The 19,406-nt window shown below is 40.3% G+C and overlaps 1 protein-coding gene across 1 annotated transcript in view; it reads left to right on the top strand.

Annotated features, from left to right (window-relative positions):
* Window positions 1-1,574: 1,574 nt before the first annotated feature.
* The window catches only part of LOC104617721 (protein FAM179B-like), a gene marked incomplete at both ends in the record, with an annotated part of 26,867 nt that continues 9,035 nt past the window's right edge, over window positions 1,575-19,406 (top strand). The window contains 9 exons of the mRNA XM_010283121.1: window positions 1,575-1,731; window positions 3,141-3,275; window positions 5,308-5,641; window positions 7,514-7,590; window positions 7,652-7,917; window positions 9,830-10,062; window positions 11,895-11,995; window positions 17,730-17,819; window positions 18,257-18,426. Of these exons, the coding sequence (XP_010281423.1) occupies window positions 1,575-1,731; window positions 3,141-3,275; window positions 5,308-5,641; window positions 7,514-7,590; window positions 7,652-7,917; window positions 9,830-10,062; window positions 11,895-11,995; window positions 17,730-17,819; window positions 18,257-18,426 (1,563 nt within the window). The remainder of the gene's footprint in view (window positions 1,732-3,140; window positions 3,276-5,307; window positions 5,642-7,513; window positions 7,591-7,651; window positions 7,918-9,829; window positions 10,063-11,894; window positions 11,996-17,729; window positions 17,820-18,256; window positions 18,427-19,406) is intronic.

The raw sequence follows: 19,406 nt of genomic DNA, 5'->3' as shown, positions 1-19,406 counted from the left end.
GACCGGTTTCTCCCCGTCGAGCACCACTTGCGTTCTGTGGGCCAGGCTGCGAACTGAGGAGAAAATGGAATTACGGACTAATGAGAGCTGCGGTTTCGGATTGCAAGTGTTTTTGCGAAGTTCCCAGTTTGAGAATCCATCTTGACGGGGAACTGAGATCTTCAGTGAAGTTTAAAAATACATATTTTTCTAAGTGAATGTACTGTGTATGTGATGTGTTAGACTACAAATTCTCCATTCACACAACCAGTATATTGAGTAAAGGAGGTTGTTAGGCTTAATGTGATGCTGTTCTTTCCAATCCTGAATAAATATTTCCATTTCTGTTCAGACTTCTCTTTTGACCTTTGTGTAGAGCCTTGTCTATGAAAGGGAAAAGCGTAGTTAATATAGCCTGGAAATTATTTAAATTACTGATTTTACTAATTAAATCAGAAAGCAAAAAACCTTTATTTAAAGCATGATCTTTTCTTTGTTAAGTATTTCTATTCTTCAGATTTTTCCTTTACCTATAACCAGTTCCCATTACAAGATGCTGATCTTACCAGACACAGCTTTTAGACTTAAATCTGAAGCATGCTTTTTTCGCACCTCAAGTAGCTGCTGTCTATTTAAACACTGACATAGCTAATGCAGAGAATTCAAAATGTTAGTGTTTAATTTTTAAAATTGACAACTAGTGTAATTCTCTACCTTTTTTTTTTTGTTGTTTTTTTCCCCCTTCAGTGTGAGTAATGTCAACCTGTATTGGAGTAAGACCTGGAAACCAACTAAAATGCTTTCTAATGCTTAGGATACCTAAAGTATCGGGCAGCTGGGAAAAGAAACCTTTCATCAAAATGTTTTGCATTTAAAAATCAACTGCCTTTTATTAACAAGGGAAGTCTTGGCAGTTTGTATTGATGAGCCATGGCAGTCAGTGCTAAGTTTTAAGGTTTTAAAAAATTCTCAGTTTTTTTGTGTGAAGGATCTGAATTTTTGAACTGCTGACCTGGCCATGCTGCGACAAGCTTACCCTTGCTTTCATGATGGTGAAAGGCTTCATATCTCGCGTTACCAACCTTTTAATCAAGGGTGAGGTGAGACTGTTCGATGTTGGAAAACAGAATTAGTTTTTTTCAGAACTCGGGCAGTACTTTGGGTTTAGGCAGTTATCCGAGGTGGCTGCGGGAGGAGGAGGTTGAAGGCAGCCTGAGCCGTGTCCCAGCCCTGCATCGGTGCCGGGGACAGCTCTCCCCTCCTCGGCGCTCCCGTGGCACCCCTGCGGCACTGAGCTGTGGATATATGCGTGATGAATCCCATTTGCTTCTGTGGGTGAAAGATACGGCTCAGGTACATGCTCTCTTGCTTTTCATTGTCTAAGTGATAGGGGAGAAAAAGCTTTATTTTCTGTCCATCCTGTCGGTTTAACGCATGGACAGTAGTTTGTGTAGCGTTATTGTAAAGGGACAGGTCTGGGCTGTGATGGGGTCTAGATGACAAAGTTACGCGGGTAATTCTGCTCTCTGTACAGAAAAGGGTTGTGCATTCATTTCACACACGTGTATGTTTCTTTATTTTCCTTTTTCCTACAGTTCTCTACATCCAATGATTTTCTTCATTCTCCAAAGTTATGGCCCTCTCAAGGAGTACCAGTCAGTGATGAGTTATTTTTTAGTAGAAAAAGACCTTCAAGGAGTTTATTTCAGAATAGTATAGATTTTAACTCTGAGCATTCTTCTGTTTGTGCTGGTAAGTATTAACACAGAAAAGTGTTTGATCTGCTATTTACAAAACAGATGTAGAACCTGAGCATAAATTTGTAGCTTCATGAGTATGGTTTATCATTTGTTGTTCGTTTGTTTTGTTATTTATTTTCATTTACTACAAAGAGTGGAGTACTAGGCGCAGGGCTGTGCCTCCAGCTGGAGCAAGCGGCAGCAGTCCCATCCATGCTCCTGGAGAAGTGTGCTTCTTAGACTTAGACTTAGACTGCTGTTTTCCAGTCCTGCTGTACACACGCAGATTTTCACTAGTTTGGATAGACCCAACAGAGTTTATAAATAAGCTTTTTTTGCAGATATCAAGACCAAAAAGAAATAGCGTGGTTACGTGAACAGATGTATTGAACAAAAGGGCTCGGGATATCCCTGAGATGTAGAGCTTTCTGCTGCTTTTGCAGGATTAGGGGAAAGTACCAACATGTAGGTCAGCAGCAGAGTGATTCAGCCAGCATTCTTCCACACTGTAAATATGAACTGCAATTAAAGCAGTAAATTAAAAGGAGACAGAATTTTACTGACTTTTGAGCTGGGATGCGTTGTTGGCTAGAATCAGTCGCTTTTGTAGAACGTATGCTGTCAAGAGTGAGCTGATAGCGGCGGCAGGGTATGAAATACCATCAACTGGACAACGTGTTGGGAAGGTCATATTTACGTGCGGTAGGCTGTTCTGGAGAGCGGACCAGTGCATATCTATTCTAGATTTGCATATTTTCTCTTTTTGCTTTGTATAAGCAGATAGGGTAGAAAGCTGCCTGAGGAGTGAGCGCTAAAGATTGTTTTAAAAAATGAAAAAAGTCATGTTTTTGAAAACCAGGTCTGTAGAAGATTTGTAAGTGTAGTGCTCCACTTAATTTATGCAAGCAATGTAGACTCAGTGATTGTATTTTAATAGCTAAAAGGCATGTGGAAAGACCGGACAAGACCAGGCCTGATTTATTCTCTTCAGTTGGCGGTAGGTTATATTCTCGGCTGTCTGAGGCGCGCCGACGTGTGTGGCATGCCAAGTTTGCTCAGTGCTGTGCTAGGAGTGACATCCCTCTAAAGAAACTCACTGCATTTTGGGGTTTTAAGGTGTTGTCTTCCTTTTATTGTAATGTATTCGAAGAGGTGGTTCGTTTGGGTTTTTCTTTTGACCCCCTGCAATTCTCAGGGTTGGAAAAGTGCCCTGGGAGAACGGCCAGCCATTTTTCCAGTTTGTGCCTATGAACAGTACTATGAGGTTGCTTAGAAACTCTTGAATTAAATACTTTCAAAGTAGTTATAGTTTACACTGAAAGTTAGACAGAGTTTTAATTCACTATTAAATATTATTGTATATTTTTCATTGAATACCGTATGTTAAGTATTATCTAGTTATTTGTGTTTTTCTTTTGAAAGGTGCTATGGGCTCTCGTCAGCCGCAAATTTCAGGGAAATGTGGAACACTTGGATACATACAGACACGTGGGAAGAGTGGTAGTGTGGACTCTGATTTACAATTTTTAGGATTAAATAACTGTCAGCAAGACAAAGGTATATGGATTTTAACTGTATCGTAAGTCAGTGCATGTTACTTTTGAAATATGTCTTTATTTCTGTGCTGCCTTAAGAAATAAAAACTATTACTAAAATGCTGTTCGGTCCCTATTCAGATGTGTTGGTGCCTCGCTCCCGTGTGATGCTTTTCATTCGTGGTTATTAATTTGTAATCCACACCTGGGGTATCTGACTGTATCTGCGTGCTATATAAAAAACGGTACTGTAACAGAATCGGAACTCTTTTTGAAAAATTGATTTTTAGAATTCTGTTAATGGCGTGGATAGATCAGTCCAGCCTGCTTAGCAGCAAGGGCCCGCTCGGAGCCTTGCCCCTCCAAGACGGGTAACCTACGTCTGTCGGCCCCCTCTAAGGTGCGGAGGGCGGCCGCGGTGCCTCGGCAGCAGCCGCTGAAGGTCGGGGCACGGGCTGCTCCTCGCTGAGCACAGCAGCCGGCTGGCAGTGACCTCGCCGTGCTGCACAGACGCTGTGTTGGTGCACGTTGCTTTGATTTGTGTGGTCTCTGTACCGCTTTTACTAGACGGGTAGCCAGGGCCCTGCCATGTCAGGCGGCTTTTGCTGCTAGTTTCAAAGGTGAGGCTAAGGATTTGATTGAGTGCACCTTAACCCCAGAGCTGGAGGCTGAGACAAATCAGGACCTGTAACACGTATCAACTTGTCTGTTTGTAAGTAGTAGTAATAATAAAAATGCCAGATGTATGCTTCGTGAAGGAATAAACTCACTGTCTGGAGGAATAGATGGTGGTGATACCAAATCTGTGGCCAGAGCTGCTTTGAGTGGTCCAGGTGTGTTGGACAAGGGATAGAGCTGACAGCCTTCTTGGAAGATGTGTAGGAACTTCATTTACTCAGTTTACTTCTACCCACTTATGGGCTCTAGATACTGTGTTTTTCTCATGCCTATGGAAAGTAAGGAGGAATTTCCTCTTTGGTTTTTGCCTCTCTTCTCTTAGCCTCAGTCTTTAGAAGGCTGTCAGGTACGTTGCCCACGCTTGCTGATGTATTTCTTTGCAAACAGTTTTTGTGACAGATACTGTTGTTACTTGAGGCTTTCTGTGGTAGTACAACCCACACCTGACTTGGTTGTCTCAGTTTTGCTGCCCCAGGATACCCGGGGAGCGCCGGGATGCTGCAGCCTTGGAAAGCAGCAGGAGCAGAAGAGACCTTGGAGCTATCTGATTTGCAAGGGGATTTTTTAATTCTATAACTAAAGGCATAATCGAATGGTTTTCTTTGGAGTGACACAGGTGACTGAATAGATTCCCCAAGCCCGACTCACACTGTCGCTTGTTCTCCCTCCTGGGCTGTGCTTTCCCATTCTCCCAATTGTGCCAGTGGAATTGTCTGTGGGCTGTTCTCTCAACGAGATTGCTGAGGTGGCCCAACTTACAATGATCCTTCCAGAGGCTGTCAGGAACTTTGTTAAAACTTGTCCTCTTTTTCACTTGCATGGTTAAAAGCCTGAGTGCATGCGGGGAACCTGCATCTGGTTTTCATGGGAAACAAAAGTCAAGTTCCAAATTATACTTATCTTTCCATTTTCCACCTACTGGCTTCTGGAAGAAATAGTTTTTTTATATTTTCGATTTTTTAAAAGGAAGTAGAATGTATAACATTTGTGCCTTATTTGTACTCATGTATCACTGAGTTTTGAGAGTGGTGTTTGCAAATTTTATGCTATGCAGGCTTGGAATACGGAGCAGCAAGCAACAGAACCATGTTCAATCTACTTGCGTCATTTGTTTTTAAAATGTAATTCTTCAAACCATGACTGCAAAATAGCTTAGGCTCAAAGTCATTTGTTGATCAAATGCAGAAAAAGGAAATTGGTATTTTGAGAGACAATGCAATTTGCAAAATTAGGTTAGCATATATGTCTGCTTGGGTAAAATGCTGACCTTCAGTTTTGACTATCTAGAGGGTGTATTATTTCATTGTAAATTGTTATTATAAGAGCTGTCAAAGAGGCTAATTACCACACATACTATTCTCTTTTTCTTTGCTCAGTTTGTGCCAGTCTAAATTTTTCCAGCAAGACCCAGAGGAGTTTTTGCAATCAAGCGGAGCATGCGGTGCCCTTCCAAGGTCCCAGTACAAGCCAGGGCACCTTCATTCTGCCCTCCTACCCTCTGACATCACCCAGGAACAGCCCAAAGCACATCTCCTCTCCAGCTGACTCCCCAAAGAAGTCACAAGATAATACCATGAACTTTTCAAACTCCTGGCCTCTTAAAAGCTTTGAAGGACTGCCTAAGCCTAGCTTACAGAAGCAGCTTCTCGGCCAAAAGTCGGGAGACAATACAGGTAGGAATGTTGTCAATATAATGAAAATGGATTTCAAGTTTGCATTTTGAGTGGCTTCAAGCAGTGGTCAGAAAACCTACAGTGGCAGGTAAATGGAGAATTATGCAATGCCCCAACTGCAGTTAGAAGCGCGAGGGTTTTACAGCTGCACTGGTTTAGTCACATCACTGGAGGCTTCTTTTAAAAAGTGAAGTCTTTCTATTTTGGTAGTTTCAAACACTGGTATGTTTTGTTCCTTTTGTCTTGTAAATACGTGAGATAAAGCGTAGTATGCATCACCTCTGGTTTTCTTATCAGTAATGTATCAGTGAAGAGTTTGCCTTCAAACTAAAATAAAAACAAACCCCAAAATCTAGCACTTTTAAAGAAAGCCAATACAGAAACAACTGGTACTTTTAATACTCTAATTAACACATGCGCAAGAAAATAGTACTCGTTGCATTTTGACTTTTTGCCTCTTTATTTTCCTTTGGAAACTTATGTATCGAATTTACCACACTCAGAAAAACTTTAAAACCTGGTTACAAACAGCTCCATCTCTAAGGATTGGAATCTGTGCTGATTTCATCCCAATTTAGACTAACAGCTAATGGCAGAGACTGCTATTTATGGTCTGATTTTCTCTGTGAAGACCTCATGTACAAATTGGTTAACCAGAAATAGTTTTAAGTTTATTTAATTACAGTTGCTTAAATGATTTAGCTGACTTCCTTCAAATACTTACTAAAGGCAATCTTATTTTCGGTTTAAGATAGCTTTAGTATCTGTTTAGCTTAAACTGATTCTTAATCACTCATGAGGCATATCTTCTGTAAGGAAAGTAACAGATTCCACATACAATTTTGCATTGACTTAAAGAGATCTTTTTTAAATTTCATTTTCACATGCACATATTTTTGCACATAAGTAGAAAATCTCTAAATTAATTCTTTGGAAGTTCACCTGTCCCTGGAACGCATGTAATTTTATCTTGCAGATATGTGTTCATCACCTGCTCATTTTCTTTATATTATCCATATGCATTTAATTTTTTTTTCTGTTTCTTTAAAAAACAGTTTCTTCTTTATAACAAGAAGCTTACAGGAGAGTTTGTTACAGCACCAGACTTTTCCTTAATTAAGGAAGTTAAATACTTTTTAAAGGTACTAAGTATATGTTGGTATGCACATGCATGAAACACTAATTTATATTTTTTAACAGAAGGAGACACTAAAGGTAGAGATTAGCTGAAATGCAGGGAGATGGAAAAGGTAGAGTCAGGAGGTAATAGAAAATACCATGCCGTGAGGCAAGTCTGGTAACATCCTCATGATTTGTAAAATTAAATGTTGAAAAATGGGCATAAGTAAGTATTCAGGAACGGGGGCTTGGCGCATTTGGAAAATGGATGTTGGAGACGGAATATTGAAAGTTCTTCAAATGATGAATCGTATAAAAATAAGGTTAGATAGGGAATCACTATCTTGTTCATGTGAGAAACTTACTTTCGTCTGTGTGTGTATGTATACATGTGTATATATTTATACACATGAACATGTGTAAACATGCATACATGAAGGAACTGAGGAAGGGGTTCGGTGACATCAGGTCTTACGTAAAAGGAAGTACTTTTTTAATGCTCATGGTGGAGCCGACTGCTGCAGGCTGCTGCAGATGCCAAAAGCAAGGATTTATTGATAAAGGCAGTGGACGTGTGTACCAGGACGGTGGGTCACCTCTGACCGAGGAACTGCCTAAATCCTCGCTGAACACTCTGACGTGTCGGTATCTTTCCTGGTTATAGGACGGGTCTTTCGTCCGACTTGATACAGCTGTTCTTATGTCCTTACTGGCTTTATTCAAATTTGCTCTTACTCAGCCAAACAAAATGAAATGTATTTATAACAGTAAATAAAATTGTGTGCATAAGTATGTTTTTTAACACTCGCCTCATTGTAAATGAAGTTTTCTGGTGTGACATAGAAATGAGACATGAAGTTTATTCTGGTGAGTGCTATGTTCCTGCCACCCCGTCCAAAGGACCGACATCTGCTTGTGTCTTCTTCAGGGGAGAGTTTACAGGAGAAACATTCTGCTCTGCAGCTGAAACCCACCCTGGTGAGACACCCAGCCTCCTGCAGGGGCCTGAACGGGACCAGACCAGTGCCCCCCATACCCCGCCTTGCTAGCCCGCTGCCCGATAAGATGGAATTAAATGTGACGAAGTGGAGAAACGAAAAGTGCGAGGACATGTGGCTGAATGAAGTGGATAGGAAGCTTGCAGCTGATCTTTCAGAGCTAAATGTTGATGTCGAGGAAGTGGACCAAGAAGAGGTTGGTTTAAATATGACATAACGCACTTTTAACAGTTGATATATTGAAAGCTTTTTTTTTTCCTAAACAAGAGCCAGAAGATAATGTTTCTGACTTAAGTTTTGTGACACTAGTACAGCAGGTTTCAATGAGATACCATTGAGTGTCTGACAGAAGCAAAGTAAAGCAATAGAAACGGATGTTGAAGCACACTTCCCATGTTTGTTCCAGACATCTTAATTCCCCTTGTTTTTTTCAGAGTTCAAGTACTAATGTTTTCAGTTGTTGTACTACCAAGGCAGAACTGTGGACATTTATGCAGCTTCTGTTCTCATTATCTTGACTTCATTTTACATTTCATGTCAGATTTAAGTAATAATCCTTTCTTTAGTTATAGCAAAGGGCCTGAAATAATGAATAACTTCCCTGATGAAGGGTTCATTTGACTCAGCCCGGGAGCTTCATCAGCCTCCCGGCATTGCTGAAGCGGGCTGTCCCTGATATCCACGCAGCGCGTCCCAGCTCTCTCAGAATTCAGTCATTTTTTCATGGAGTGAAATGAGAAGAACTGATGTGAAGCTGGATGAGTGTGATGTCACCTGCAGCTGTTTGATATGACACAGACACATTTGACATTAGGCCTGGCAGGTCAGCATCCCTCCTGTATGTGGAAATCCACTAGTAATAATTTGGGCCAATTATATGTATTCAGTAGCCAGTGTTTTGAGTGTGCCACTCAACCTGTGACTTAGAAAATATTTAAAATATTTAATACCTTTAAAAATATATAGCTTCTGTGACCCACGAGACTTGTCGAACAGACTTATTCTAGCATCTCCCTTTACTGGTCCACGAAACACTTTGCAGCCAGTGTAGCTTTAGATCCCACACGGCTGTTTCTCAGTCGCATGGCTTGTCTAGTAAGATCCCCCTGTGTAGAGCAGAGAGCTAGTGCCAGTCCCCGCCGCTGTAGCTGCTGAAGGATCCTGTCACTCCCTCTGTTGCTCCAGTCTCTCTGATGTTTGAGAAATACCAAGTAACTGCACCAGTCTAGGACATAGAAAAATACTGCAGAGGCATGCTGGATTATTTCCAGGGGAGGTGGAACTGTATCTGCAGTGTCCTCATCAGTACGAATCGAAACCCTTGCAACATTGATTAGGTGAGAAGCATAGGTATTGCATATGATTGGATTTTGTATGATCTTCCCTGCATTATCCCGTGTAACACGTCCTTATTTCTGTCACAGTTCACAGAAATTGTGTGAATCTCAAATCCTGTCTTAAGTCCCTGTGGATCTGAGAGCAGCTGCAGTAGGACTTTGCCTTACTGCCTTTATCTTCCATCCTCTAGTCACTACTGAAAGTAACTTGAGGTGGTAAACAGACAGCGGAAGAATTCTTTTTACATCAAATATATTCAGCAAAAAGAGGAGAAAATATGCAGTAGTGTGAAACTCCAGTCATTGTAGATTTTCCTCCTTATTTGAGTAGGAGCTCTGCTTGCAGGCACAGTTTTCAGGATTCACTCCTACATATTTTGCAGCTTTGTGCAGCTGTCTTGTGAAGAGCTGAGGTCCCAATTGTGTGTACTAGCAGCCATCAAACACTTCCTTTGGTCTATTGAAAAAGATAAAAGCAGCTGATGTCTTTTTGCAGGAATCTGGTCTTGTATTTTGCAAAACGAAGGGAGGAGACAGTGTCGCTGTGCATTTGCATTTACTTGCAGGGTAATTATTCTTGTGAAGTAAAACAATGAAAGGGTTCATTATAATACTGTGTAAACGGTCAGTCACATTGCCCAATAGAGGCATCTGCACTGAACTCCTGTGAATTGAACTGAACGCTCAGAAACATACTTTCTATTGCTTAAAAAAAGCTTTTTTTCCTATGCAGTGAATAAAACCTGTCATTTTGTTTTCAATCCCGATTAGATGCAGAATTCACTTAGATCTCTACGAAACAGCGCAGCTAAGAAAAGGGCAAAGCTAAGCAGCAACATTTCAGATCTTGAAAGTCCCGATTCTGCTCTTAAACTTGATCTGTCCATGGATTCCCCCTCCCACGCTTCCTCCCCGAGCGCGGGCTCCTGCGGCGAAAGCGGAGTGTACAGCCAGGAGTCCCTGACTTCACCTGTGTCCACAGGCCCCCAGAGAAGGAGAATACCGTGAGTGGAACTTGTGTGTTAACACCCCCTTGAAATTCTCACACAGTCTGGTGGTGTTATTTAAATGATAAAGGGGATGAAATCTGTGACATATTTTTTATATAAGATTGCTTTGCTTAGTAGCTTGATTTTTATATGTGAATTATTTTCCTATCTAAAAATACGTTGCTCTATACGATAGTTGCTTAATTATATTATTCCAGTTTGTGTTGGCTTTTAATTTGGAAGAGTTCCCCGGTGCAGCCGTAGTAACACAGTGCAGTGAAGTACTGCCAGTGGTAGTAAATATTTTATTAAGACTTTAGTCTGCCATAGAAGGTATGTGAACCATAGCCTAAACAAATGAGTAAGGAAGAGAATGAGTTAAGAGGAAGGATGAGGTTTGCTTATTATAGGCTGGAAATTGAAGAAGGAATGGGTTGGTTTTTTGCGATAAGAGGAAGACAGTGGAGACGTTTCTTATTATGGCGAATCGTGAACTGTTTCCATTTTATTACTGACAGACTATTGTTAATTTAAAATGCCTTCACAGAGCTCTTCTAAAAAGAAATTGTATGATGACACATGCTACTCTGATTGTGAAGAGCAATGACCCAGTTGGTTATTAGCAGTATAAGCTATTTTATTTTTTAATGAAATAAAAAAGTTTTTGAGGAATTTTGCAGTACAGAATCTCCTTTTCTGCACTCGGAGCCCATGATAAAGCCGCTTGTAGCTCTGATCTGAAGTTATCTTTCATTTTTGTGTGTACTGAATGCATCTTTATATAACTGGCGTACAACTGTGTTAACAGAATAGGAAGGGAGGGAATATCTTCCCTATCTGCATTACTGTTGAATCACAGTTTTAAAAATAATCTTTAAAATAACACATTAAAATGCTAGAATACCTAAAAAGTCAAGACTATAAACTTCTGCATATGATGTTTTTCCAGGCAAGGTTTTGACTAGGAGGTGTTCTGTACAACATACCATTTCCATTAGTCAGTGACACACAAGCTTAATGTTTTACAGGATTCACAGTACAGGAATTCTGAACTAGCAAGGAAGAGAGGGGACATCTGGCAGGAAGACTGAATTTGTAGAAGTGACAGAATATATCCCAGAAGACATTAAAAGCCTTGGAACGTTCATAAAAAGTTGAGAGTTGAGTTCAGATGCTGGCTTGCGAGTATTGTAAATTGTCACTTTCTGTTCACAAAATCTGTGTAGTTGGGCAACAAAAATGTAGGCTGCTTCTGTGTATTTACTTTTAGAAGAATCAGTTTATCCACTGATAAACTACCGTGAGCAATGGGAGCTTGGTACTGGTATTAGTGAAGCTTCTGAAGCATGAGACTTCCTCAGGATCTTAAAAGCAACTCCTCTATTGGGTGTATTGCAGTCCTAGCAGAACGTGGAACAGCGCTGGTTCTCTGTGACTATTGCATAGGTACGCATAGTATTTAACAGCGCAGGGCTCTGGGTTCAATCATCTTTAATATTCAAATGCATCATTTTAAAAAAGAAGTATCAAGATTGTCTCGTAGATAACAGCATATTCCTGGTGAATGTCTGTGTGCTAGACACTGAGCTGAAAAGAGCTTACTCTTAAGAGCTGTCTTTATGGTGTTCTTCATCACGGACCTGCTCATCAAATAATTTCTAGTGAATTCATTTTCTTTTTCTAGTCAGCGTGAACATTTGTGGAAGTATACTGGAAATATGTGTCCACCAAGTACATTGGGGAGGAGAAGCTGAGATCTGTTGTTGTCTTTGCTACAGCATGTTATTTCTGGGCTCTGACTAGTGTGCAGAATTGTACCCATAAAAATTTGTTGTATATTTTAACAGCTCAGACACCTTTCCACTACTTGGCAGCAAATCACAGCCTGCAAGAGTACCTTCAGCACGAAGCAGAGACCCAAATGTGGCAGAACAGAACTCCAGCACAGGTATTTCATTGTGCATACCAGTACATACCTTGCTTCATTGATGTAACAGAATGGTCACTTGATGTGTCTGTTCTTACTTGTTCAATGAGCTCACGTCCCTTCAGCACTTAAAAAACGGTAATTGCTAGACACTCTTTGGTCAAATGAGATTATACTGTGGTACTGCAGGTGGGAAGCCACTCCAGGGTTTCCGCCTTTCTGTGTCAAGATAAACTGGGTTAATGCAAATGCCACCTGTGAGTATATGCCCTTCAACATTCAATGCAGTATTGTGTCAAAATCATTGGACACCAGCTGGATAAGAGTAGGAAGGGTCCAAATGTTGCAAGTGGTTAATTTCCTGGTAGGAATTTGAAGTTAAGTGATGCTGTTCTATTTTACGCTTACGGTGATCTACAGGCAACTGGAGATTTCTGTAATGGGCAGAAACTGATTGTTTATGATTATTTATGTTTACTCAATTTTGATTCAGCTGGATGGCAATGTTTCCTTAGAGAAAAGGAACTGCGGGAGCTGTGTCCACAAAGTTCTTTTCTGACCTCTCTGACCAATGATTGCTCTGTTGCACCCTATTGCAGCCTCAGCAGCTATGTATTTTTTCCAAAAAGTTTACAAAACTTAGTTCAGTTAAGATTGGAGGGCATCTTATAGGTCTGAATTTGCAAAGCCATCACATCCAAAAACCAGTAGCTGCTGCTGAGTTGCAATTAAAAAATTGAGGCTGTTGCTATTCTTTTCAGCTAAGGCCACTTTTCTCAGGATAAATTAGCAAGTAGGTTTGTCAAGTAACAGCTTAACTCAGTAAGCAAATACTGTGCTTGCATAGTAGTATGTGGTGGTGTTGCTTAATGATTTTGCATTCATTATATGAAAAGACTTGTGAGAAGTTGATCTTCAGTGTAAAAGAATGAGCAGCACATTCATTTTGCTTATTGAGCCAGTTAATCAACCAGAATGCACAGCACTGGACCTGGTGAAGAGCTGACAGCCTTCAATCATACCAATGGTAAGGTTGTTATAATTCATGTGCAGCTAACTGGTACAGAAAGGTCCTTTGCTCCCACTACTGACTGGGCTTGGCCCATCACACAAGTCAAATCTCAAAAAGCTCTGAATTTTTACACTGGAACTTGGAGAACTTGTAAAAATCAACTTGGTATTTACCGGTCTCATCAGATGAAAGGTATTTTCTAACACTGAACATAAATCCTCCTTATCTCATTATACTTTTATTTTATATGAAAGGATGGAATATTTTCTTCTTTCAAGCAGCTACCTTTTTAAATTTTTTTCTTCCCTCTTTTTCTGTCCATAAGACTAACTCCCATTTTTTCTAGCTTTCCTTCATAAGTCAGAGTTTATGGACTATTTAACCGGTGCCATCGAGGCTGTTTTCAACAGATCTACCTCTTTCTTGAAGTGCAGTACCTGTGCAATACCCGTGTGCACTTAGAGTTGAAAGGAGTAGGATTACTACGTGTACCTATGCAACTGTTCATGTATCCCTGCACGTTTGCCCTTTCGCTGCTTATTTCTCACCTTGTCTTTATATGACTGATTGTTTGTGCTCATAGGTGGAATTCGCCTTGGCAAACTGTAGTGGTCTGAAGCGTAGACATCTGTTACAGCTATTAGCCTAAAACTCCCTTGGTCATCAGGGGGGAGGGAGGTTTCTACAGCAGCTGTGTTGTCTGACCCGTGCAAGACATCTATTTTAATATGTGAAGAGCTGCTCCCTGGATGTGTCTCTGCAGAGAAACTAGAAAGCTTAGAGGAGATAGTTATGGTTGCATTGTTGTAAAACATGCAAAATCAGTCCTGTCCTACCTGTCTTGCACTTTTCCTTTTGTATTGCAAACTGGTTCTTCTTGGGTCATTCTTCTACTTTATCATGAATTGCTTGAACCCAGATCCTGCCCTCAAGCATGTGTGTATGCTGCCCATTTACTGTCCTTTACTTGAATTCAGCATACTGCCTCATTGTCAAGCTGTTTGGGCAGAATATCGGGTGGTACCGGGTCCTGAAGAGCCTGCAGAACCCTGCTTGATGCATCCCTCCATTTTGAGAATGAAGCTTTTGGTAACTACCCTGTGTACATCTGCCTGGGATGACATATGGCACTTGCCACTTCTTTCCTGCTCACAAGGTCTGTTGCTGCATTATAAAAGGAGACCAGATTTCTCTGATCATACTGTTTTCTGGCAGCTGCTTCCGTATTTGCCCTGACACAGTCCCAGGAACTGAATTGCCCAGCCTGTCGGTCAGTTGTTCTCTGGCTCCTCCTTCAACTTTTTTCTGTTTTTTTTAAGGGTTTAACATTTTGCTCTTTTCTGTTCTGGAAATGTATTTGTCCCTTACTTGTCATTAATTTGTTGACCAAACTCAGATTGCTTCAGCTGTTTCTCTGAGATGAATTTTATCAGCTTCTCTTAGCTTTGTTATAATAGAAGGACATTTCTTACTTCCCAAATTCTTTTTGTAACATGTAAGTTTGTGCAGCTTTTAATAGGTGACGCCTTGAAAACCTGTCTGTCTGCTGTCCAAGCCTGTAGCTCATCTTTCCCCTGACAGTTTCAGAGGCCATGAGTGCTGTTGTACCAAATACAGCAGTTAATGGATCAGTCCTGACACGTGAGGTTTTAATGTTGATCTATGAAACACTATAGCAACTGGACTTCATTGGGACAGCACAGAAATTCATGCTCAAGGAGTTCTTGGACCTTACGGTTATCTGGACGTGTAGTAATTTTCCAGAGCACCTTACGCCAGACCAGATTTTAGGGCACCATCCATAGTGTTCCTTGCTGCCAGGGCCCGACCATCTCAAGAGTCCCACAGCAAAACACTCCCTTTGGTTTCCATCCCCTAGCAGAACAAAACAGCCTGCTCTGATGTGAGTTGTCAGCTGAAGAAGAGAACACAAGGAACCTTTGTAAGGATTTTGGTACGACTCTTGATTTCACGTGGACGTGGTTGGGTTGACAACGATGGCCACCAGTGCAGAACTTCAAGACAGATGGATATAGGCGGGTCGTAGGACATGCATCACTGCCATCACGTCTACGGCAGTGGGAAGCAGAACCACTGCCTGGTACCCCTCGTAGCATGCTAAGGAAGATGCCTGGGGCACTCCAGTTGCTGGGATTACCAGAGTTACTTCAGCCAGTCACCTCGGTTGTGCCTATCAATCCCTTCCATTAAATGTGGGGTTAGTTCCATGGAACTTGTGGAGTATGTAGTAAAAGCACGTGAATGAAAATACTTCTGTCTTTTTAGGTATTTTAATTTCAGGGATATTTGGAAAAGCAGAAATGATCCTTTAAAGGATTCCTGAAGTAGTTAGTGTTGGTTTTTTGGTGGTTTTGGGTTTTTTTAAACCAGAACTAAAATGTGTTGAGAATGTTTTGCAGGCATAAAAATGGACAGTTTCTATTGTCTGTAATTGTAATTTTGTAATTGTGTTTTATGACCTCTAGGGTACGTAAATTGAAAGATTTCTTGTGTTTTAACTAGTATTTTACTGTTTTCACTTAGATGACTTATGACTTAATTTGGCTTTCAGTGCTGAATTACTTAGCATTCAGTTGTTCATACTTGAAAGACTTTAAAAAATAATTTTTCTGGCTTTGAGTTAGATTTTCAGGCTGGGTTTATCTGTAGATGAAAGCCTTTGCATGTGTAAAATTAATAAAGCCTGAGCATCTTTGTTGAAATGCTCAGATTTCTATAGGCAAAAATGCTCATACTGTATGCATAAAACCAGTCTGAGGGTCTCTGAAAATGTAACTGTTTGAGAATCCTGTAGTACACAGGAAAATCTATTTCTAATTTTTTTTAATATTTGATTTTTTTCCTTTTGCATGGCTAGCATTTGATGATAAGGGGACTTCTAACATTAGCATAGTTGGCCAGCGTTTGAACTGTGGCAATGGATATGGAGATCTTTGTGCCAATAAGATTTTTTGCTTTCTCTGTTTCTTGTTTCAACATTAAACATGGACAGTTTTGTCAGTTCTCAAGGTGTTACAGAAATGTTGGAGTCCTGTTTTACGTGAAGCACTTAAAGCTGAGCAATGGAAGTAAAGTGTATAATCAGATTTGTAAATCCTTCTTTTTTTTGTTAACATCTGCTTATCCTGTGATGCCTGTGAAATGGAAATTGGTAAATTTTTCAGGATAGAGGCTGAGGTTAGGACAGAAGGTCCTGATCTGGGGGTAGGTTCCAAAGAGGATTCAGTATTTGATGCTCATTCAGTTATGGTCTAAGAGAGAATGCTCATGAAGCCTCAAGACTGTATTCAAGAAAATCCCAGAAGATCAATTTTGTATGTTAAAACTTGAAACATTCAGAAGCCATTGATTAGGCTTGTGGGAGGATGAAGTAACGCTTTCATGAGAAACCTTTTCACTTGATCTTTTTTTCTTGTAAAACATTAAGAGGAGAGCCTCTGACATTAAAACTATCATAGAATCATTAGGTTGAAAAAGACCTTTAAGATCATCAAGTCCAACTGTTAACCCAGCACTGCCAAGTCCACCGCTAAACCATGTCTAAACCACCACATCTACACGTCTTTTAAACACCTCCAGGGATGGTGACTCCACCACTTCCCTGGGCAGCCTGTGCCAATGCTTGACAGCCCTTTCAGTGAAGAAATTTTTCCTAATATCCAAACTAAACCTGCCCTGGTGCAACTTGAGGCCATTTCCTCTTGGTCTGTTGCTTGTTCCTTGGGAGAAGAGACCAACCCCCACCTCACCACAACCCCCTTTCAGGTAGTTGCAGAGAGCCATAAGGTCCCCCCCCAGCCTCCTCTTCTCCAGACTATATAATCGGATGATTTGTAAAGAGGCATCTGTCATACTCTTGCCTGTAATTATTTTTGGCAAACTGAGGACTGAGGTGAGGGCAGAAAGCGTAACAGAGCTGTCAAGAATCCCAAATTGTGGAGACGCTGCAGCTTGCCTGGATGAGGGCTCTTGCAGGTTCTGGGTTCCTGGTCCATCTTGCAACTGTCAGAGATTTTACAGCAGCCGTAGGTGTAGATGGAGGGCTGCCAGTTTACCAGAGTGTTTCTCAGCTGAGATGGTTCATTATTCCACTGCCCTCATTTATGTATTTTCTAGTAGGTGAACAGGCTTTGCTGAATCATCTTTTCTGTTTAGAAATTTCAGATTATCCAGGTTAAATAGCAAAAGCAAGTGGTGCTCTTCCTTGGTCACAGACTGTCATTTTTATTTGCAACTACTGTAGTCAGTATAGAAATACATAAAACGTGTCATCCACTGTGGTGAAGAATTTGAGGGACTGCTGCTTTATATGGGAAACAACATTAAGTGCTGCTTGGGGAAAAAAAAATTTTAGCAAATTCTGTTTCGATTCAATTGTGCTGAATTATGAAAGAAACAGTTCTATACTTCCACTAAGTGCATTAGAAATGTCTGGTTTTTTTCAGTGGAATCAGTTGATTTAAAAATCCTCATACAAATTTTGGTTTTCTTTACGTTCTTTTGGCAGAAATTTTATTTGCTGTATCCTTTCCATGATTGGGGGGATATCAATGTTTAGTAAATCCTGTTAACTTCAGTAACTTGAAAATATACTGATTCAGAAAAGTGATAAATTCAGGTGTCAGTGTATGATGACATTTTAGAAGACTAAAACATGTACCAAAGCATAAACTACATGATTTACATGGTGTGATTTTTATTATTTTTTTTAAGGTCTTGCAGAGTCAACGTCTAGTTTTCCACAGATGAACAATCTAGATTTCATTTCACCAAGTGTCCTGTCTGAAGATGCAGTTGTAGTTGTTGGTAAAGGTATTACAAACCCAAAATTATTTCCTGTATCTCATCATGTCATTAAAATGAGGGAAAATGTATTTTTTTATAGAGTGGGAAAAGGACGAGTAGATTCCTTACAACATTTTAGATTGTGAACCACCTCTAGTCGAAAAGGGAATAAAAAAAGCTATGCTTGGGAATTTTGCGGTTAGTAGATACGCTGTTCCATTCCAACACGAGGAATGGCAAATTGTGGAGGTTAGGTGTTGGTTCTAGCCCAGTGTGCACACATGCACGTGCATCCATCCTACTCGGGAGAATAAGGTAAGAGTACCTTTGGGTGGAAATGGGCACTAAGTATAATAGCAATGTTTTTCTCTTCTTGAATTACTTTTAGTTTTCTTTAGTTTTTACTAAGTTCTGCTGAATAAAATGGTTATTTTGGTGAGGGCACAACATGATATGCCTTTCAGGTGTTTTTGGAACTCCTCCATCTTCACGAACATACAGCCAGTCCATAATGTGTGTAGCAAATGGAGATGACCCAGCCGTCAAAGAGGAGCCTGAGCCATCATCAGGGATCTGTGGGAGAAGCATCCAGCAGAACAGTGCCTCTCATCTCCATGTTGAAAATGAAAGAGAGGTGAGAATTTCAGAACTATTTTGTTGTCTTGCTTCCTGTCTACATGTATGAATACAGCTGAATACAGTTTTGCAAGTCTGTATGTTATCATAAACAAGAGTTTGATTAAAATAGATTAACTCATAGCTCAGGTGACTTGCCACAGTATACAAGTGCTTTTATTTATGTTATTTGTTGAGTTCCATTCTAAGGTGAAGACTAAAGCTGGATTATCAATTTGTCAACATCTGGTTGACTGCTTATTTAACCATCTCGCAAACAGTAATGAGAACAGTTACTTTCTTCTAATGTTTGCAGAATGTAAGCCTAAACCAGAAGTTTTGTGTAATTCAGTGTTATTTTTCTAACAAGTGATAAATCAAAAATGGGTTACGTTTTCCCAGTAAAGTGACTTACTGCAGATTGTTCATGTGGTTTAAATAAGATGGAATGGCGTGTCACTTGTTGGTTGGTAATGACATAGGAAATAAATTTGATCTTGGCATAGTCCACAGGAAACTTGTGTTCACATCTCAAACGGGCCATTACAAATGGCACCAATTACTAGTACTGTTCATACCAAATTAAGTAGACTGCATAAAGTGTGTTTTGGTCCTGTGATATTTTAGATTAAAAAAAAAATGGTATGAGGATCTCTTTGACTGCTGTACAGATCCACCAAAATTTGCCAGCAGTTCAGTAGTTGATCCTAAGACTGATTTTCAAGGCAATGCTGGAATCAGAAAAGGGCACTGAACCATATTTTTGCTATCCTGGACAAGCTATTTAACAATTAGACCTTAAAATCTTCTTTTTGTCTCTGTTATGGAAACTTTTCTTCTTTGTGTAAGTAACTGTATGTTTACTGGGGATGCAGTGAGTGCAAAAAAAGTAATTTCCTGCCTAACACTGTAGGTTAACAGTTCCAGCTAAATCTATTTTAGCATACAGTGTTAGGCACCCAGGCTTGGGCTCCTGCTCACCTAAGTGGGTAACTCTAT

The sequence above is a fragment of the Phaethon lepturus genome, unplaced genomic scaffold (genome assembly GCF_000687285.1).
Source record: "Phaethon lepturus isolate BGI_N335 unplaced genomic scaffold, ASM68728v1 scaffold56972, whole genome shotgun sequence".
Taxonomy (NCBI): Eukaryota; Metazoa; Chordata; class Aves; order Phaethontiformes; family Phaethontidae; genus Phaethon; species Phaethon lepturus.
Note: the sequence above shows the minus strand (reverse complement) of the source record. Positions and strands in the feature narration are given on the sequence as shown.